The 23,060-nt window shown below is 40.0% G+C and overlaps 1 protein-coding gene across 4 annotated transcripts in view; it reads left to right on the top strand.

The window, feature by feature from the left end:
- The first annotated feature begins 14,005 nt into the window (after positions 1 to 14,005).
- magi1b (membrane associated guanylate kinase, WW and PDZ domain containing 1b) overlaps positions 14,006 to 23,060 on the top strand; it is a 452,840-nt gene continuing 443,785 nt past the window's right edge. For all 4 annotated transcript variants that reach the window (XM_072582487.1, XM_072582486.1, XM_072582485.1 and 1 more), the window contains exon 1: positions 14,006 to 14,761. In XM_072582487.1, the coding sequence (XP_072438588.1) occupies positions 14,464 to 14,761 (298 nt within the window). In that variant the 5' untranslated portion in view covers positions 14,006 to 14,463. The remainder of the gene's footprint in view (positions 14,762 to 23,060) is intronic.

Raw genomic sequence — 23,060 nt, 5'->3', positions numbered from 1 at the left:
TGTGGAAGTAGGCCATTCAGCCCATTGAATCCAATTCAACCCTCCAAAGAGCGCCCAGTAAATTGAAAAAGCACTCATTCACTTATGGTATACATGGGAGGTCTTGCACCTGTGATGTGCTTGAGCAAATGCAACTTCAAAATCTCTGAATGATTTACATTGCAAAAGTTCATAAGTATTTGCCCATTTGCTGGAGAAGGTTAATGGTGAGCTGTCTTCTTAAACAACTACAGTCCACATGGTCTCAATATGGTGACAGAATATGCCAGATGGAAAAATACTCACAAAGTTAATGTTCAGCTGTTAAATGGTAAAAAAAAAGCTTCCTCCATCAAACGACCATAACTTGTCCGCTGTCAAAAACATTTGCTGTAAAACAAGAATGCTAGAGTGCTGCCATCTATTGATCATTACTTAATCACTAAAAAAAATCACACTACTGCGCAACTGATGGCTTGAGGCACAATGGGTTCTGTCCCTGCCTCTCAGCTGAGAGAGTTAGAGTTCAAAGATGTGCAGGTTAAGTGGATTGGTAATGCTAAATTGCTCACAATGGCCAGGGATGTGTAGGCTAGGTAAGTTAGCCATGGGAAATGCAGATTTACAGAGATTGTGTAAGGAGTGGGTCTAGGATGGGCACTCTTTGGAGGGTTGATGTGGATTCAATGGGCTGAATGGCCTACTTCCACACTGCAGAGATTCTATGAAGTCACACTCCAGGACCACAGAGGGTGTGTGACCCATAATGAAACAGGTCAATCATGCTGATTGTTAACCTGTAAATGTTTCAACATGCCAATGGCAGTTTTTAACAGGGGGGCGCCTCCTGTTCAGCCATGCTAGATGCAGAATGGTGCCTCATAACCTCTGACTTCAGGCTCACAACCTGTTCCAAGAGAAACAAACTATGGAAAACAGTGTGAGCACATGGTTTGCTGCCCCATACATCTCTATACATGGGAGGTCTTGCACGTGTGATGTGCTTGAGCAAACGCAACTTCAAAATCTCTGAATGATTTACATTGCAAAAGTTCATAAGTATTTGCCCATTTGCTGGAGAAGGTTAATGGTGAGCTGACTTCTTAAACAACTACAGTCCACATGGTCTCAATATGGTGGAGTGTAAAGAAATAGAATAGAATTAGAATTGGAATTAGCTTTACTGTCATGTGTATTCAAATGAGTATAGTAAAAAGTTTACCACTTATAACATTGCGTTGGTACAAAGGTACCTAGGTACAGATTCTTAAGCACGAATTCTTAGGGGAAAAAAGAATGAGAAAAATAAAGAAATGAAAAGTCAGCATTACAGATCATAGGAATAAATTAGAAAAAAATAACAATTAATACATTGATGAAGTATAAGATAGTTATCAGCACCTAGTTTTTTATGATATAATGATACGGGGTAACATATATTGTAATTGATCTATGTGTTACAAATGCGAGATTTATAACATTGTTACATTTTGACAGAGCGTAGTTCATAAAGAGTTAAACAAATAGGGCTGTGTGACCTGTTATTAAGTCTGTGAAACAAAAGGCCTCAGTGACATTGAGGCCTATGTTGTTTGCAGAAAAGAAGATGTGGGTTCACACTAGGAAATAATGGCAGCAAAATCCTTGTTTACCAAGCTTAGACTACTAGTCTCTAAAGTTCCAGGAAGTTGTTAGGAATGTTGAAATGTAAGCAGTGTGATGAAATCCTTTTCCAGCATTCTATCCAAATGTGAGTTTCTTGATCGGTTACTCAGAATGGTTCAACGGTCAGTGAAAAGCAATTCCAGAGACACAGTTTAAGTGGACAGAAACATGCTTGCCATTTCATTTTTGGTGTGCTGATTTTAACTGTCCTGCAGGAAGAAGGCAAGAGCAGTTGGTTAGTTCTGTGTAGTCAGAGTTCAGAAGACATTTTGGAGAACTCAGAACGTGGAAAGGTTAATTGGCTCTGTGTTGCTGGAAGTCATGAGGGGCTCAGAAGATGCCTGTGATCATTCACACTTCAATGCAGCTGATAGAATGGAACTTCAAAGGCTCACAAGCAATATTGCTTCATAGAACTGAGCAAGGTTAGGCTGCTGAGCTGAATCACCTGTTCTGTGCTTTATTTTTATTGTCGATCTATTATTCGTATTAGTGGACTCCAACATTTCATATTCAATGATTAATTCCAAATCCGATTCACCCTGACATATTCCAAACTATTGGTTTTCAACTATGCTTTCCTATTCTTTTGTCTACTTTTCTGAGCCATAAGTATTTCTTGGTTGGATTTTCAGCCTCACTTTTATTCTCAATTATTTTGTAACACCTATCTTGCACTCTTTCACTATTGATTCATCTACTTAGTGCCTGAGAAAGAAAGAAATCATGATTAAATCAGTAAGGATGACATGAGTTTGTTTTTATTATTTCATGGGATATCTCTTCATTACCAAACCAGGTTATTCTCTCACCTTTCGCTTTGATTCCTTTCACTCTCTCCCATTCCCAGTGATTTCCTGAAATTGTCCACATACTCCCTTCAAAGGGTCCTAGGAGTGCAGACTCAAACAGATATGGTGCACAAATAGTTCAGCTAAACCACCTCCTATATCAAGCAGTACTGAGGCTTGATTTTCTCTGCTAAAATCACACATCCAGGGTCATTTTGGAGAGAAAAGATAACTTAAAGCTTCCTTCTCCTCCAACAGTCATTTCCAAACCTTCATTTTGCCATGAAGAGTGAAACTATGCATTCAGCTGGTTTTGCTGCTTTCCCTCTTCATTTGATCATCACCCACTCCCCTGCACAGTTCCTTATCCTCTTGTAGTAAGAACGGAAAATAGAAGATGACAGTAAACTTGTGGGAAACATAAGAACTGACGCGAAATTTTCGATAGGTATGTAAAGGGAAGAACATTGGTAAGAACTAATGTAGGTTCCATACGGGCAGAAACAGTGGAATTTATAATGGAGCAGGAGAAGGTGAGGACTGCAGATGCTGGAGATCAGAGCTGAAAATGTGTTGCTGGAAAAGCGCAGCAGGTCAGGCAGCATCCAAGGAGCAGGAGAATCGACGTTTTGGGCATGAGCCCTTCTTCAGGAGCATAATGGAGCATAAAGGAATGGCCGATGAACTAAATTTATATCTTGTTTCTGTCCTCACAAAGGGGTACACAAAGTACCAGAATCGAGGGGGAACACAGGGTTTCATGAGAAAGAGAAATTGAAACAAATTTTTATTCATATAGAAATGGTGTTGGATAAATTGACACGATTGAAAGCTGTTAAGTCTCAAAGCCTGATAATCTACAACTCAGAGTACTTAAGGAAGTGGCCCTAGAAATCATGGATGCATTATTGATCATCTTCCAAGACTCTTTAGACTCTGAAACAACTCCTACGGTTTGGAAGACAGCTAATGTAATACCACTATTTAAAATAGAAGGTAGAGAAAACACAGAATTATAGACTAGAGAGTCTGACAGCAGTGGGGAAGATGCTAGAGTTTGTTATCAAGGATTTTATAGCAGAGCACTGAGGAAACAATGGTAGAATCAGACACAGTCAGCATGGATTTACAAATGGGAAATCATGCTTGACAAATCTACTTGAATCCTTCAAGATGTAACTGAAGGAGTTGATTAGGGAAGCTAGTGGATATGGTCTATTTCGACTTTCAAAAGGCTTTTGACAAAGTCCCATATATGAGATTAATACATAAAATTAAGGCGCATAGAACTAAGCAGAGTACACTGAGATGGATTGGTTACCAGGCAGGAAGCAAACAGTAAAAATAAATTGGTCTTTTTCTGAATGGCTGGTAGCAACAAATGGTGTACTGTAGGGATTGGTATTAGGATCCCCGCTATTCACAATATATGTTCATGATTTAGATGAGGGAACTAAATGTAATATCTCAAAGGCATGGAAGGGTAACGTGTGAGGAGGATGCAGGGATGTTCAGGAGAGACAAGAAAAATTTACAAAAGACATAAGGGGCAATTCTTTTACACAGAGGGTGATTCTCATGTGGAGTGAACTTCCAGAGGAAGTGGTGGATGTAGGCACAATTAAAACGTTTAAAAGACATTTGGATAAGTAGATGAATAGAAAAGATTTGGAGGGATATGGGCCAGGAGCAGGCAGGTGGGACTAGTTTAGTTTGGGATTATGTTTGGCACGGACTGGTTGGACCAAAGGAGCTGTATGACTCTATGCGTCTATGTTGCATTTGTGATTTGGAAAGGTTGTGTGGGTGGGCAAATGCATGACACATGCAGTATAATGTATATAAATGTGAGGTTATCTGCTTTGGCAGCAAAGAGAATACGAAGACAAATTACTATTTGAATGCTGTAAATTGAGAGAGTGGAATGTTCAACAAGACTTTGTTGTTTGTGTGCACGAGTCACTGAAAGTAAGCACACAGCTGTATGTGGTTTTCATAGCTAGAGGATTCAAGCACAGGAATAAGGATGTATTGCTGGAAGTATGCAGAGTATTAGTGAGGCTACACCTGTAATACTGTGTGCTGTTTTGGATTCCTCTACTGAGGAAGGATGATCTTACTAGAGAGGAAATGCAGCAAACGTTTACCAAATTGATTCCTGGGATTGAATGAAGAGAGATTGTGTTTCTAAGAATTGTATTCGCTGAGTTTCGGAGAATGAGTGGGGATCTGATAGAAACCTACAAAATTCCAACAAGACTAGACAGGTAAAACGCAGGGAGGATGTTCTGGATGATAGGAGTTTTAGGACTGATGTGAGGAGATGTTTCTTCACCAAGAGAGTGGTGAGCCTGTGGAATCTACAGCCATGAATGTGGTTGAAGCTAAGACACTGAATAATTTCAAGAAGGAGGTAGATATAGCTTTTGTAGCTGAAGGGATCGAGGGTTAAGAGGTGAGGGCAGGTTTAGGGTATCGAGCTCGATGATCAACCATGATTATATGGACTGGCAGAGCAGACTTGAGAGGCTGAATGGCCTACTCCTGACTTTTATGTTTCTATGATATGGACCTCAGGAGGAGTCATCCACTCAGCACTTCTGGCTGAATATCATTGCAAATAGTTCAGTCTTATCTTGTGTGTTGATATGTCGGCTCTCCCATCAGTGATTTATGGAGCCTCCTCCCTTAGTGAGTTGTTTCAATGTCTATCACCATTTATAATGAGATGTTGCAGGACTGCAGAGCTTAGATATGATCTGTTAGTTGTAAAGCACATAAGACTGTCTATGCTGTTTGGAACACAGGTAGTTTTGCTGTCTTCATAAGAATGTGAGAAGTAGGAACAGGAAAAGACCACTGAACCTATCAAGTCTGCTCCACCATATTACTAGCTTTCCATTTTGTTATTAAAGATTTAAGAAAAATGTTAGGATATTTCTGTTTTGAAATCTGTACACCGGAAATTACTTAAAAAGTCTCTCTAAGATGGAGGCCACAGTAAACCATATTTGTTCCATGAGATTATTTCAAAGCCTTTTGAAATGGTGTTCTCTCAGCCTTAAATCAGGAAAAGGAGATACTTCGAATTCATCTCACCTTGACTAACACAGTAGGTCAATCTAAGGTGAATAGCTCTTCATACCACAACAGACAAAAACTGGAAGCCATTCAAATTTAACAGCCAATACATTTGAAAATCTGATTGCATCAGCTAAAAGACAAAAACTGATACCCATTCCATCTTGTGTGCAGAACCCAAGAAGAAGGCTTGAAGAAAATGCCATCAGACAGAAGATTTTTGACCGAGGGAAAGCAAAATGAAAAGATATACAAAACCAAATACTATTCTGTTGGAAGAAAGTGAAGCAGCGTGAAATTGTGAAACCACTGACCGAGCGAAGTACGAGGAAATTTCTCAGTTTCCCAGATTTGCTATTCCATTGAAACTCTCCATTAGAAAAATGCAAACTATTGAACGACAGAAGTCCTTTCAACTGCTTGATCTGGCATCAGTTGTAAAACTCCTTGCTTAAGCAACAAATAACTTAAGCACCATATCCCAACAATACACCACAGCCACTTATTGGGACTCTTTAATAATTATTCTTAAGCCTATCTAGAACATAGAGCATTACAGCACAGTATAGGCCCTTCAGCCCTCGATGTTGCACTGACCTGTGAAATCAATCTGAAGCCCATCTAACTTACACTATTTCATTCTCATCCATATGCCTATCCAATAACCATTTAAATGCCCTTAAAGTTGGCGAGTCTACTACTGTTGCAGGCAGTGTGTTCCATGCCCCTACTACTCTCTGAGTAAAGAAACTACCTCCGACATCTGCCCTATATCTATCTCTCCTCAATTTAAAGCTATATCCCCTCATGCTAGCCATTGCCATCTGAAGAAAAAGGGTCTCACTGTCCACTCTATCTAGCCCTTTGAATATCTTATATGTGCTGAAAAATGTGTTGATGGAAAAGCACAGCAGGTCAGGCAGCATCCAAGGAACAGGAGAGTCGACGTTTCAGGCATAAGCCCTTCTTCAGCAGTCCTCACTTTCTCCACATTATCTTACATGTCTCAATTAAGTCACCTCTCAACCTTCTTCTCTCTAATGAAAACAGCCGCAAGTCCCTCAGCCTCTTCTCATAAGACCTTCCCTCCATACCAGGCAACATTCTAGTAAATCTCCTCTGAACTCTTTCCAAAGTTTTGACATCCTTCCCATAATGCACTGACCAGAACTATACGCAAATACTCCAAGTGTGGCCGTACCAGAGTTTTATACAGCTGCAGCAAGACCTCATGGTTCCGAAACTCAATCCCTCTACCAATAAAAGCTAACACACCGTATGCCTTCTTAACAACCCTATCAACCTGGTTGGCAACTTGTATGATCTATGTACCTGGACATGGAGATCTCTCTGCTCATCTACACAACCAAGAATCTTACCATTAGCCCAGTACTCTGCATTCCTGTTACTCCTTCCAAGGTGAACCACTTCACACTTTTCTGCATTAAACTCTGTATTTGACTTAATCTTAGTATAGTAATTTCTAGTTGATAACTTTATCTCTATAGTCTTAAGGGACAATCAGTAACAAACTAACCTTTAATTTGTTTAATAAAAAGCTGGACTGCTAGTCTACTTTAACTTGAACCATTTTTAAGTTTTGAAAAGGGGGTTACATAAGGTATTTAGTAAATCCATGGACCATATTGCAGACATATTAGGTGGTTGCAACATTGATCTTGTGTTTCAACTCAAAGTTTTTGCACACTGTCCAATCCTTTGATTCCCTGAGCAGACTTTTGTCTAACTTAGCCATAAATACATTCAAAGATAGTGCGTCCACTCAGATAGAGATTCACATCACCTTGTGCAAAGAAATTTTGCATTCTCTCAGTTCTAAATGATTAACTTTTATCCTGAAATTGTGCCCCTTTTTCCAGATTCCCCAGCTGGAGAAAAAATCTTTCAGCAGCTACTGTCAAGCTCCTTCAGAATTTTGAATGTTTCAATAAGATCAACTCTCATCAACTCTCCAGAGAATATAGATCCAACTTAACCTCCTATTATAGGATGATCCTCTTATCCCCAGGATCAATTGTGAACCTTTGCTGTACTGCCTCCAATATAATTTATTTTAAATATGGAGACAAAAGCTCTCAGAATTTCAGGTGTGGTCTCACAGCACACCCTACTTTATTGAAGAAAGCCTCCTTTATTCTTATACTCCACTCCCTCTGCAATAATGGACAGATGATCATTTGCTGCCCAAATTGTGTATTAATTTTTTAATGTTCATTGTATGAGAACATGCAATCCTCGACAAACATCAATGTTTGTACGTTTTGCACCTTTAAAATATATTCTGATTTTCTATTCTAGTGAGCAAAGTGAATAACTTCACACTTGCCCATATTGCACTCTATCTGCCACCTTATGACCCACTCACTTCACATACCTTTATCTCTTTACCATATCTTTGTGTCTTCCTCACAGTTTGACTCCCAATTTGTTCTGTTGGAAAATGTAGATTCAGTATTTCTTTGTCTCATTTTCTAAGTCATTGATATTTAATGCAAATAGCAGAGGCTTCAGCACTAATCTTTGTGGCACTCCTGAATCATAGTGTGCTAAATTGAAAAATGCCCCATTTATTTCCAGTCTCTGGGAACATAAGAACAGTGGAAAAGGACTATGTGATATCCGAGAATTCAGCTATTTGGCCCATCGAGTCTGCTTCACCATTCAGTCATGACTGATATGTTTCTCAATTTATTCTCCTGCCTTTTCCCTATGTTCTTTGATTACCTTACCAATCAGTAACTATCTAGATGAACAGTCACCACTCAAAATGTTAATTCTGCTTTCTGCCCACAAATGCTGGGTTTCACCAGCAATTTTTGGTTGTGTTTCTTCTGGCATCTGTAGTTTTTGTTTTATCTCAACAGTACATCCCTGCTGTTGTATTCTAGCAGTCTCAAAATGAATGCTAACATTGCATTTGCCTGCCTAACTGCCAAATAAAGCTGCATGTTAACCTTATGAGAATCCTGAATTAGGACTCCTAACTCTTTTTGTTCTTTAGAGTTCTGAAGCCTTTCCACACTTGGAAAATAGTCTGTGCCTTCTACTCTTCCTACCAAAGTGCATAAACTCAGACTTTCCCACACTGCATTCCATCTGCCACTTGTTTTCCCACTCTCCTAACCCGTCGAAATTCTTCTGAGCCTCCCTCCCTCCTCATCACTGTCCCTCCAGTGAATTGAATTGAATTGAATTGATTTATTGTCACATGTACCGAGGAACAGTGAAAAGCTTTGAACTTGCGAGCAATACAGGCAGATCACATAGTTAAATAGCATAGATAAGTAAATAATAGGTAAAAAGCGGCAAAAACAAAAACACAGGTACAGGCATATGTTAAGAGTTGGTGCATCCATTCAGTACTCTAATAACAGTAGGGTAGAAACTGTTTTGAAACCAACTGGCGCATGTGTTCAGGCTTCTGTACCTTCTCCCCGATGGTAGAGGTTGTAGAAAAACATTACCAGAGTGGGATGGATCTTTAAGAGTGTTGGTGGCCTTTCCTTGATAGTGGACCTGGTAGATGGATTCTATAGATGGGAGGTTGGCCTTTGTGATTGTCCGAGCCGAGTTCACCACTCTCTGTAACCGTCTCCAATCTTGAGTAGTACAGTTGCCATACCAGGTAGTGATACATCCAGACAGAATGCTCTTGATGGCGCACCTATAAAAGTTGGCGAAGGTATTTGCTGACATGCCAAATCCTCAGCTGCCTGAGGAAGAAGATACATTGTTGGGCCTTTGTAACCAGTGCGTTCACATGATGAGTCCAGGAAAGCTTGTAGTGGATGACTACTCCCAGGAGATTGACACTGTCCACTCGTTCCACCTCTGTGCTGTTAATGTAGAAGGGGGCATGAGTAACATCCTGCTGAAAGTTAATAATGAGTTCCTTGGTTTTGTCGGCATTGAGAGCTAGGTTGTTCTGAGTGCACCATTTTTCCAGGTCTTCCACTTCCTGTCTGTAGTCTGTTTCGTCGCCATCTGAGATTCGACCAACTATGATGGTGTCATCAGCGAATTTGTAAATGACATTAGTCTGGTATTTGCAACGTAGTCGTGGTTATACAGTGAGTACAGTAAGGGGCTTGAGTATGAGTATTAGTGAGGATGAAACATTGTCCCTAATCCTCATTGATTGTGGCATGTGGGTCAGGAAACTGAGGATCCAGTTGCAGAGAATGGGGCTTAGTCCGAGATCACAAAGTTTAGTTATCAGCCTCGAGGGGATAATAGTATTGAAGGCTGTACTGTAGTCAATGAGTAGGATTCTTACATAGATGTTCTCGGTGTCAAGATGTTCTTAGGAGGAGTGAAGGGCAAGTGATATGGCATCTGATGTGGATCTGTTGGTCTGATAGGCAAATTGGAGTGGGTCAAGAGTAGTGGGGAGTCTGGAGTTGATTAATGCAATGACCAGCCTTTCAAAGCAACTCATTACCATGGAAGTTAGGGCCACTGGGCGGTAGTCATTGAGACATGCTGCATGAGCCTTCTTAGGCACAGGGATGATGTTGGCCATCTTGAAACAGGCAGGGACAGTGGCCTGCTGCAGGGAGAGTGGCATCTCAAACTTAACAACATTACCCTCAGTTCCTTCACCCAGGTCATTAGTAAATATTGACAATAGTTGTGAACCGAAGACAGACCCCTGTGGACCTCCGCTAGTCACCAGCTGCCATCTTGATAAAGACCCCTTTCTTCCCACTCTCTGCCTTCTGGCAGTCAGCCTCTACTGATGCTAGTACCGTGACACTAATATATCTTATTTAGTAACATCCTGCGTGTCATCTTGTCAAAGGTTTCTGAAAATCCAAATAGATATCTACTGGCTTTCCTTTGACTAAGTTGCTCATTACCTTCTCAAAGAATTCTAAAAGATTTGTCAGGCTTGACCTCTCCTTAATGAAGCCATGCTGAACCAGCTCGATTTTACCATTCATTTTGAAATGTTCCATAATCCCATCCTTAATAATGGACTCTAAAGTCCTACCAATAACCGAATTGAGCCAACCGGGCTACAATTTCCCATCTTCTGCCTCGTCCTTTCCTTAAATAAGAGCATTACATTTACCAGTCCTCTGAAACCCTCCCTGACTCCAGTGATTCCTGAAAGATCACCACCAATGCCTCCACAATCTTGAAGAAGGGTTACATCCGAAACATTGACTTCTGCACCTCCTTATGATGCCTGGCTTGCTGTGTTCTTTCAGCCTCCTGCCTGCCTACTCCACAATCTTCTCAGCTATCTCTTTCAGAGCTCTGGGTTGCAGTCCAAGAATTATAGAGTCCCTACATTGTAGAAGCAGGCTATTCGGCCCATCAAGTCCATAGAGCCTCTCCGAAGAGCATCCCATCCACATCAACCCCCTTATATTATCTCTGTAACCTTGTACTTCCCATGGCTAATCCACCTACCCTGGACACTATGGGCAATTTAACATGCCAAATCACCTAACCTGCACATTTTTGAATTGTGGGAGGAAACCAAATGAAGCTTGCATCCACCAGATCTGATTCAAGTTTTTCCTGTCAAACTTCAGGGTGAATTCTAACATACTATGGTCACTGGCCGCTAGGGGTTCCTTCACCTTAAGTTCCCTTATCATGTTTGTCTCATTACACATCACCAAATCCAGAATTGCCTGTTTCCTAGAGAGCTCTACCACAAGCTGTTTCAAGTAACCATCCCATAGACATTCCATGCATTCCTTTTCTTGGGACCCAACCAATTTGATTTTCCCAGACCACCTTTAGACTGAAGTCCACCATGATTATTGTGATAGCACCTTTCTTACATGCTCTTTCTCTCCTGATTTATTTTCTGCTACACATCCTGGCAACTGCTAGGAGAACTGTACATAACGATTATCAGGGTCTTTTTACTTTGTGGTTCTTCAAATCTACCTATACAGATTCTTCACCTTCCACACCGATACTGGTTCTTGCTCTCAATTTAATTTCATTTCTTACGAAAATGGCAACCATCCCCCTCCTCTGTCCATCTGCCTGTCCTTTTTTTAGGATGTGTATCCTTGTATATTTAATCCCTCATCCTGTTTTGCAGCCACATTTCTGTGATACTCAAAACATGTACCCACCTATTTCATTTACCTTGTTTCATATACTAAGTGCATTTAAATGAGACACCCTCAGTCCTGTGGTGACTTTCAGTTTCAGCCCCACCTTCTCATAGTTGTCCCTTTATCTCCTGTGTCTGAATTTAGATTCCTGATCCTTTCCATATTCTCTGTCCTATTACCTCTGCTGAGCCCTTTCCCCCTTAACTTTTTCCATAATTTTCCATGCAACTGAACCCACTCCCCTACTATTTCATTTGAAGCCCTATCTACAGCCCTGGTTAGAAGTAGGCCAGCCCATTGAGCCTGCTCACCTATTCTAGACCATGGCTTAACTTGACCCCTTATTTCTATGTTACTCCCATATCCCTTGATCTTATTAGTAAAAAATCTATCAAGCTTTTGTCTTAAATTTATTTAATGTCTGCATTTTCATAGCCTTTTGGAGTAGAGAATTTCAAAGATTCATACCCTCAGTGTGATGAAGCTGCTCCTTATTTCAGTCCTAAAAAACTTGCCTTTTATTCTTTAAATGTGTCCCTTCATTCTTGACCCACAATCAGAGGAAATGCCCTTTCTGCCTGTACACATCTCCCCCTTGAAGAATTTTGGAAGTTTCAATGTGATCACCTCTTGTTTTTCTAACCTACAGAGAATACAGGGCCAGTCTCCTCAATCTCCTGTTATTGGGACAATCCCACCATCCTAGGAATCAATCTAGTGAACCTCTGCTGCAGTTCCTATATGGCAAGTTTATTCTTTAGCCAAGGGGAACCAAAATTTGCACATGCTACATCTGACATTCGTGCAGTGGTGATTTGTTGGATTAGGAAATCCAGGCTCCAATCCATATTCTGGGGATGTGCATTCAAGATTAGAGTCAAGATTAGAGTGGTGCTGGAAAAGCACAGCAGGTCAGGCAGCATCCAAACAGCAGGAAAATCGACGTTTGGACAAAAGCCCTTCATCAGGAAGCCTGACTATGGCAGCACGTGGAATTTGAATTAATTAAAAATAAATCTTAAGTTACAAAGAAAGATCATGTTTATTGTTGTACTAACCCACCTAGTTCATTAATTTTGTTTATGGAAGGAAATCTGATCTGGCCTACATATGACTCTGGACCCATAGCAATATGGTTTACAGTACTCCTATTTGCTCTGTGAGCAGTAAGGCAGAAAGGCTGGCCTAGCCATTGATATCCACATCCTGTAAAATTAAAGAAACAAAACACAGTACTCTGGGTGTGGTCTCACCAGTGTTGAATACAGTTGAAGCAAAAGTTCTTTACTGTCTGCTTCCTGTTTAGCTATCTTTTGATCTGCTGGAAGTAGGGAATTTTGAAAAATCGTAATCAGCATTTTGGCTGGATTTGCAACTATTGCTTTTAGAACTGGTGGAGACAGGTCACAAGGTCCTGCAGATTTGTTAGATTTTACTCCCTGGAGTTTGTCCAGCACTTCTTTTTTCTCTGCCAGTATTAATTAATTTAATTTTATATTCTTATTAGCTCCAGCTTTATCCATTATTTCTGGTGTACAACTTGGATGTTCTATAGGGAACACAGACATAAATCATTTGTTCAATGTCTCTTTCATGTCCTTATTGTTCATGATTATTTATTCTGTCTCCACTAAGTGATCAATGTCCTATCTTCTGTCAGGACATTAGATATATCTGCAAAGTGGCCAATGCGCTACAAATTTGTAATTGTTTCATTCCCTTTTAAATTTAAGTGTTCCATTTTATAAAGCTTTGTGGTAAACAGTTAGTTTATTACATAACTATTGCTAGAAGTTACGAAATTTGAAATGGAGCGAAGTTATTAGCTAAAATTTGGATATAACAAGTGAGATTCGACTTTAAAAAAAATTCCCAGACAGGCTTATTCGTCTCGTCGGCCAGTCGCTTCCCAGTTTAGTCAGCTCTCTCGCTGTCTGGACAAGATCTCTGTAATTGTGCATTTTTCGAGACCACTCTCACATATCGCCCATTTCTGTGAGGGAAGCTGATTTTTTTTTTAAAAATGCCAACTTTTGTTTCGAAACAAGAACTTTAAAAGTTGTTTCAAACTCGTGCAGCGACGCGTTTGCGGGCGTGAAAGACAAAAGAATAAAAAAGACCAGAGGCTGTCAGTGTTGCCCTGTGAGACACCGTCCCCCTTTCGACCGCCTTGTGGATGCTGAGAGTCGGACAATCTGCCTCTCCCCCAGGAAGAGAGTGATGCCAACTGAGAGAGAGTCCGCGATCGCGGGATCGGCCTCCCAGGAGAGGGCGGGCTTTAGGACCCTGCGGAGGGGCGGGGCGATATCGACGGCTGTTGGGGGGAGGAGGAGGAGGAGGAGCTGGGGAAGGTGTTGCGCATGCGCCTGGCCAGTCTGGAGCAGAGTGTGTGTGTGAGTTGCTGGATAGAGCAGAAAGTGAGAAGCAGACAGACAGAGAGAGAGTGAGTTGGATTAAAACTACTGTACATCACCCCCCCTCTCCAAACTGCAGAGTGCCCTGAAATTGTGATACTTACTGGCAGCTGGGGTTTCTCTCTTTCTGAACCTTTTATTGCTTTCCTTATTTTTTGTTGTTGGGAAGATTCCGGGGACAGATGTTTGCGGAAAGCTGAGGCGATGGTTTCTGCAGCAGCAGCAGCAACTCGGGAGCTTGCCTTGCAGAAGCTGCTGCTCCTGCCGCTACCCAGGACGGTGCTGCTGCTCCTGCTGCTGCTGCTCCAAGTTACTGAGTGAGGAAGGGAACCGAGACTCTTATGATCCGCTTCATCACCTGTTTGTGCTCAGTGTCCTGAGGCAGTCTGCTGGCTCTCTCCCACTCCGACAATAAACCAAACAAACACCATGTCGAAAGTGATTCAGAAGAAAAACCACTGGACCACCAAAGTGCACGAAAGTGTGGTCTCCAAGAGCAGCCAAGGGGAGCTGCCTTTTGTCATCTCAGGTGGGGCTGAGAGTGGAGAGTTCTCCTACTTGCGGGAGGCGAACCAGGATCAAATCGTTTACAGCGCCGGCGAGCTGAGGGAAGGCGAGTTGTTGCTGGAAGTTGACGGAGTACATGTGTCCGGGCTGCCTCTCTATGATGTCCGCGCCCTGGTCAGAAGCTGCAAGGGGCCGATCCGCTTGAAAACTGTCAAACAAGGTATGAGCCCCAGGCCAGTAGCCGTGCTGGTGAGGCTGTCACTAGCTTTATACACACACACACGCGAGTCGCTATCCTCTCAACCACTGGGATCAGATGGTCGGTGTTTTGATTCTGTTTTGTTCAGTGATTGTTCACCTGGTTACTGTACTGTACCAGCCATGGTTGCAAATCCCATCCCGAGACATGATCCAAAGGTTCCACTAGTTTGCTTGACAATGACCAACTGGGTTCCTGTCTATTAGAGAGGCAGCAACACCATGTTGATGGTGTTTGTGTAGAGAGGTAGAATTCATTGGGCTACTGGGACTATGTCTGGCCTTGTAAGTTTACATCGAACTTGGAAAGTGCCCAGATCTATTCAAGAGGACTAACACCAGTGAATAGTAAAGAAATGCTGAAGACCAGTCCCAGCTAGTCTCCTCTTGACATGCTGTAATTCAGGAGAGTAGCAACTTCAAAGCTGCTTATAACTAAACACCAGCTTGAATCAAGGTTTTGCACTAATTTACTGAAATAACCTTCCAGCTTTATAACAGGGTCCTTTTCACTGTATTTATTCCAGTCCAAAATGTTTGCTGTGCTAGTATTTTTATGTTGTCATTTTCAAATCATTTAAATAAGAAGACTTGTCCAGATTAAGTTCAGCAGCCTGACAAACATTACTTGTTGAAAGAAAGGTTGACATTCATAATATAGTACCTTGCATGACTTCCAAAGTACTTTTAAAATGCAGTCACTCTTGTAAAATAGGAAACACTACAGCTAATTTGAATTCACCAAACTCCCATAAATAGCAGGAGAAAGTGAGGACTGCAGATGCTGCATGACCTGCTGTGCTTTTCCAGCAACAAACTCTCAACTCCCATAAAAAGCAACCAATAATGATGAGGTAATCTGTTTTTCGTGATGTCGATTGAGGGATAAATGTTGACTTGGACACAGAGATAACTGCCCTGGTCTTTGTAAACATTGTGCAGTGTGATCTTTCACACCCTCCTGCAAGCAAATCGGGTCTTGGATCGTACCTTATCTAAAAGGCAGTGCCACTGACAGAGCACTCCTCCTGTCGAGTGTTGTCTGGCTTTTTGTGCTGAAGTGGGACTTGGGGCTTTTCTGACTGAGCAGCAGGTGTGGTACCTGCTCAGCCATGAGGAAACTTTATGCCTTACTGCTCTGTAGAAGCCTTAGTCTCAGGTCTGCAAAAATGAACATTTTTTTCATTGACCTTACTGGGAATGTTTTTAAACTTTTAATAAGTGCTAATTTTAGTATTTACTTCATACGAATAAATTAATTATAAGAAATTAGTACTTTTTAGCAGGTTTTATTGGTGGTTTGTATTCAAGTTGAAATTAAATAGTTGCTGTATCCTGCAAGAGAAGCTAAACCTGGAAGAGGTTGGTGATTTGTCTGTCTTTAATTTGGCTATAAGTGCTATTGCAATTAATTCTGACTGTGGGGTCTCTGTAGACATGCATTATAAACTATGTCTACAAATTCATTGTCATGTGTAGCATACTTTAAGAAGGAATGTGTTCACCAACCTGTATAAGAACAGTCTGCACGCCCCCATCTTTGTAAACATAAAACAAATTTATTTTCCTGTGTTTTGTGTAACAAATGGGAAGATACAAATTTGGCAATGGAATAGATTTGGAAACCCAACCATATTGACCTTAAGGCAATAAGAACAATGTTGTCTGTTGGATTCAAGGGGTTGGGGATGGTGGAGAAGACGTAGGATTTTGAATCATCACTCTCTAAAGGTATGAGCAGAGTTCTGTTTCAAGGCCGTAACACCTTCCAGAGATGTTGATGACAAACTGTAAAATCAAGACTTTTGTATTTTGTGGTCTCACTCTGTTGTTTGAATGTGTCTCAGCACATAAAATACATTCTCTATAATCTGTATAGAAAAAATAATTTTTTGGTTCATAAGTTGGAAACAAAACTTCATTGCACAATTGTAGTTGTCCATTTTACCCTAACTTTTTGATCCAGTAGTATTGTGGTAATTGTGGAGCTCAGATGTAATGTAATTGACGTGTTGTTGTTCAGTGAAATCTTGCTTTGTTTAACAAAAACAACATAGTCTTATTACCTCCTCCTTTATGCTGGGTACAACCAGCACAATTATGTTTTTACAGACATGGTGGATTTAATTAATCATATTTCGTTGATAGATGGAAATGCACTGATGCATGGAGTTTTATGTCAGGTTTGAATTATAGGTTACATTGATTATATTGAGAGTTTTAAAGATGATGTTATCATTAATGGAATATTCCCACATAATTTTATCTGAATAAATATGGCTCACTTGTCCAAATGTTCAAAGGATAATGCGAAGAAAGAGATTTTGTATCAAAACTTGAAAAGCTCTGTGTCAATAGTTCAGAAAAAAATTACTAAATAAAATGAGGCCAGTTTGTGAACACTTAACTGGTTGAATAACTAAATAATTTCACTATGTGTTGTAAACTCTCTTTCTGCCTGAGCAGTAGTTTTTCTTTAAGGATGGTTGGATTACAAGGCATTTCATCACCTTCAAACAGAAAGCAACTGTAAATTCATCTTGTCACAGATAAAGGACAGAGTCAGTATTTCATGGCTACTGTTTTTGTAGTAATGTCTGCTGAATTCACCATGGCTTTATGTGTTTGCAAAAGCTTGAACCCAAGTGACTGCTTCGAAAACAGAGATTATAGCAAGATGATCTAATGAGCAGTATTGACAATGGAGTTAGTGAACCATCAGCTATCGAGGGTAATCTATGTAGTTACAATCCTTTTGCTATCTCTTGCGGTTCGTTTGTGATCACTAAGGCTGCTGCCTTTTAACTTGTGAAAAGCCTGATCCTTTTCCTGAGGCTGGAGATTTCCTGAGTTACTTGCACCAATGCCCTGATTCAAGGATCACTTTCCAAATGGAAAAATAAGCCTTTGTTTTTTGTTCTGCAACTTTGATGGTCACATTTTGTGTTATTGGGCAGTTCAGGTCAAGAAACATAGAAAAAAAAAGAGTAAACTGTTCATCTCCTGTTCTGCCATTCAATTAAATCACACGCTGATTTTATTTACTCACTTTTGTTCCGTACCATTTTATATTTCAAGTTAACAAAAATCTGCTGATGTTCCATCCCAGCAACCACAACCTTTTCTGAAACAACAATCAAATTTGCACAACTTGTGTATTCAAAAAAGGTGATTTAATTATTAAATAGCTAAACTCTAATTTTAAGATTATGCTTTCTTCTGGATTTCCCATCATAAGAACTAGTTTCTCTAAAACCACGTCATTGAAGCCCTTAAACAAATTTAAATGCTTAAATTAAATCACCATGATTTAGCTCAAGGGAATACAAGCCAATTTCCTGCAAAGTATCTTCAATCTTTTGAAGTCACAATGTAATTCTTGTGAAGAAAGCTACAAATTCAATATCTGGTCTGAGTTATGTTTTCTGCTTTGAGTCAGTAGTTGGTGCAGCCTGGCTGACTCGTGTTTTTAGCTTTTGTGCTCCATATTTCAGTGACTCCCTGTTACTGTATTGATGTGGACTTTATGAACTTATGTCCTGCTTATTTGAAGCCACTGTCTAGTTTCGTCCATTATGAAAATACCACTTTGTTATATTGCAAAGAGTTTTGAGGAGTGTGGGTGAGATTGCTATAATTTATACACCTAGGCTGTGATGTTATTAAGAGCTTTCAGGAAGTGAAAGAATGATCACTGGGAAACAAAAAGTTTACTGACGATAAAATAGATTTCCATCATGGAGAGTTTTGGTTGTTATAAGTCAGAGAAAAGCATGTAACAGTAATTTGTATTTTAGAAAATATTGTTAACATGGGAAAACCCATCAAGGCTCCTTCTAAAGTATAAATTAAATTCAAGGAAGATCTTAAAGGAAGAGTGGGAATTGCAAAGATGGAAAGGTTTAAGAGTTGGACTTCTGGAGCAATAAAGGTCTGGATGACTTTGCTTGAACAGAAGCTGGGTGATTTGCATAAAAGAACAGAGGAATGCAGAGCCTCAGGAGGTTTGAAGCCCCAGAGAAGGTTATAGATAGGTTGAGAGGTGAAAGAAACCATGTTTGAATATAAGGATGAGAAAAATGTAATTTTTTTTGCTGTTATGTTTGTGTGGTTTGTTGGAAATAGCGAGAATGCCCAGTGCGCTGGAGTCTGGAATGTTTTACTTTCTGCTGTTTCCGAAAATATAACTGTAGTTCCAAGGTTATCCAGAGGTCACTTGAAATGGTGACATAATCATGCTCACTTATCTCACATGGGATTAGTAGACTGGCTAGGTAGGACTGTTTACTATTCTGAGGTTGCATCTGATTTCAAAACTGAAGCTTGAGCAGTTGTGTTCTTGTTCGCTAAGGGGTTTAGTCCTTGATTTTATTCATGGGAAGTCCACGGATGTAGTTCTCTTTGGCATTGTTTCAAATATTTAGCTTGCAGCTTCTGTAATTATGTCCTTCCAACTTTTTACAGTTGTATTAGGTTTATTATGTTCATATTAGAATTATGAGGTGGAAACTTGGGGTAAAAAGTTTGGATCATTTCTAAATTACTGTCTGCGGTGGAGGTGGAGAAAGATGAGTTAAGAAAATGAACTGGGGATGTATGTGTCATATATGTGCTAAAACTATACAATAATTCGAACTGCTGATAGTCATTTTATTCTATCTACTTTTTTTTTGTATTTACTTGTGCATGTGAAGTTATTGATTGCACGAGTATATATGCGATTTACACCCATTAATTGTTACTGCTCGGCGTTTAATTCAATCCCATAGTTTGATGTTTTGTACAATAAGACAGCAATATCACTGCTAATGACAGAGTGATAACTTAAATTCAACAGAGAGCCTGCCATGTTTTCTTAAATGGAATAATTTGGAGCTATTCTACTGCCATATAGTATCATTATCATCTTTGTATAGCTTAGGGACTTCTTTTATCCTGTGCAACAGTTTGTCCCTCTTTTGTATTCTGTGATAATATGGAATCGTCTGAATTTGCTTTTGATCATTATAATTTTACTCCTCTTGGAATTTGCTGACCTATTAGTAAAATAATCAGAGAGGCTAAATGGGCAAACACTTCAGCAGGTTATCACAAAGTAACCTGGGACATGCTTTTCTTTCCATTGTCCCTGCTGTCTGCAACAGACAGCTAGCTGCTTTCACTTGATATTTCTCTGGGCTATAAGAAGATATAGAACTTGCAGTCAAAAACTGAAACTGTATTATTGCTGTCTGTGGTGGCACGAAGTTCAGCCACACTGCTTCAATACATATCTATGGCACTGATATTCAGTGTCCATTTGCCTGTGTACCTAAATCTGAAGAAAGGTCAAGAATGCAGCACGCATCAAATTTTTCAAACAAAACAAAAATTGATAGATTTAAGGGAAGCAGAAGAAATTTGAACATTATGACTGGAATTGACTGGTTGCTTGAATGCATATAGCAAACTGGTGTGTACCTCGCCACTTGCTGCTTTATCTTTCCCTTGAGAGATGATGCATTGCAAAGGGTAAAAATATTTTCTTGACTGTTTATATTCTTGACTGCTTCAAAACATAATATTCAACGTCTTACACCTGGATCATAGATCTTTTGGTTCTCAGTTTCTAAAATCTCCAGGATGCATTACTGATTTTTCCCTCCACCCTTCCCTTTCTTTTCTACCTTCCTTATTTAAATCCATTCACCTTGTTTGAATAGCCCACTTCAATGTCTGTTTTTAAATCACAATCTTTGTCACTGGATTTGAAAGCCTTAATTCTGCTGAAAGTTGTTGTATTGGACAAAGTTACAAACTTTCCACCAGTGCCTTCAATCTGTTTATGGTAGTGTTAAAATAGACAACACTGGATTGCTCGTTATTAATCAAGGCTGAAAGATTGCATGCTTGTTCAACTGAGATGCTGAAGCTGTAAGCATTTTCAATATGGTATCGTTATCACACATGTAACAAAATATATTATCTTAAACAATCCTCTAAAAGCTGGAGGCAGATGACATTAACGCTTTCCCTCAGAGGTTGAGGTTACATCATGTTACTGCAACATAATTGAATAACAGAATGTAAAGCTGAAGACCAGGAGTGATTCGTGCTGTAGGACCATCGCAGCATGACCCTGAGCCTCCCCCATTACGTAATCAAGTTTCTCCAACTGACAGACCTTTTGACTGTAAGAGGAAAATCAAACTTGATTGAAGCTAATTGGAAACAGATGGATTAGAAAAAATGTCAAATGTGATTTATGTACGAGAAAAATGGTTATTTAAAAATAAATAAATAAACAAATTTTAAGTAAGTAAATAACCAGGAAATATTCATCTATAAGGCCAAATTGCAAACCTTTTTTTCCCTTTAGTGAATGAATAAAATCACACAGATATTCGATATGAAATGGAGAATGGACACCTTTTCAACTTTTGAGGTATTAAAGAAAAGCATGATAAATTTATATTAACAAGTAGATACATGACTTGTGAAATGGATCAGTAACAAGAACAAACACTGAAAAACTTCAGATCCAAAAACTGCCTTTAGAAAATACAGGAAAAGGTTTTGAATGTCACATTTTACCATTTAATACAGATTTCCTTTTTAAACATCCTATCAACGTGACTGTAAATACATCCCTGGAATTCCACCCTGGCCATCTGTCTTTTAGCTATACATCTAGGGGCTGTGTGGTCAGATATAGTTGCTGCCAATCACCATCTGTATGAATTGGAGGAGATAGTAGATGCTCAAGTCTTCAGCTTTTGTGCAGTGCACTGTTCTCAAATGCTTCTGTCAACAGTTTTCACCACTGAAAGAAATTGTCTTTGAATGTAAACCTCAAACACTCTCCAAATTAGTCACTGGAAAGAGTATATCTGTTTTTGGACTTGGTCAAAATACAGTAAAGTTTCCAGGATGGAATCCATGGTTTGCTCAGGTGAAGAAATCCACTGGAAAGTTAATTAGCTGTTAATAGGTTTTTGACTGAATCCTTTTAGTAGGAAGAATAGAAAAGTAGATTATTTTTGAAATGGGAAAAGGCTTTGGAAATCTGAAGCACCAAGAGGCTGAGGAGTCAGAGTTCAGGATTCTCTTAAAGTTAACCTGCAGGTTCAGTTGTCAAGTAGGGAGCCAAATTCAATTTTAGTATTCATTTCAAGAAGAGTACAAGAGCAGCTAAGTACTGCTGAGGCTGTATAATGCTCTGGTCAGAGTGCATTTGGAATATTGTGAGCAGTTATATGTTCCGTATCTAAGGAAGGCTGTGCTCGCCTTGGAGGAGATCCAGAGGAGGTTTACAACAATGATCCTGAGGATACTACAGAGAGCACAATGGTTCAGTGGTTATTACTGCTACCTCTCAGCATCAGGAACCTGGGTTCAATTCCAGTCTTGTGTGTGTGGTGTTTGCACATTGTTCCTGTGTGTGCATGGGTTTCCTCCGGATACTCCGGTTTCCTCCCACAGTCGAAAGATGTGCCGGTACGTGATTGGCCATGTTAAATTGCTCTGTGGTCTCCTGGGATGTGCAGGATAGATGGATTAGTCATGGTAAATGCAGGGTTATGGGGATAGGTTTGGGGCTAAGCCTGGATGGGATGCTCCTCAGAAGTGCAGAGTTGATGGGTTGAACAGCCTCTTTCCACTCTGGAGGGATCTGTTCTTCTTTAAACGCTGGTCATATGAAGAGTGGTTGATGCTGCTGGCTTTGTACTAGATGGGATTTATAAACATGAGGAGAATCTCAGTGAAACCGACAGAATATTGAGAGGCCTTTATAGAGTGTACTTGGATAGAATGGTTCCCGGAGACGAGGAGAGACTAGCACCCAAGGGCACAGACTCAGAGTGAAAGAATGATCCTTCAGAACTGAGAGGAGGAGGAATTTCTTCAGCCAGAGTGTGTAAATCTGTGGAACTCACTGCTGCAGAGGGCTATGGAGGCCAAGTATATTGAGTTTATTTAAGGCAGATAAGTTCCTGATTGGTAAAAGGATCAAGGTTTGGGGAGAAGGCAGGAGAATGAGGTTGAGAATTATCAGCCATGATCAAATGGTGGAGCACACTTGATGGGCTGAACAGTCTAATTCTGCTCCGATATCTTATGAACCTATAAGTCAATTGGAGACCAGTAACTCCAGAATGCTGCATTGCTATGATGGCAGCTTTTTGGATTATGTGAGACTTGAATGAGTTCACATTAAAGTATTACTTGCTTGGGTTTGTTGGTTTCTAATGTATATTGTACAGAGTCTTTGGCTGCAATTT

This window comes from Chiloscyllium punctatum, chromosome 12, assembly GCF_047496795.1.
Source record: "Chiloscyllium punctatum isolate Juve2018m chromosome 12, sChiPun1.3, whole genome shotgun sequence".
Lineage (NCBI taxonomy): Eukaryota > Metazoa > Chordata > Chondrichthyes > Orectolobiformes > Hemiscylliidae > Chiloscyllium > Chiloscyllium punctatum.
This window is presented reverse-complemented; position numbering and strand designations above follow the sequence as displayed.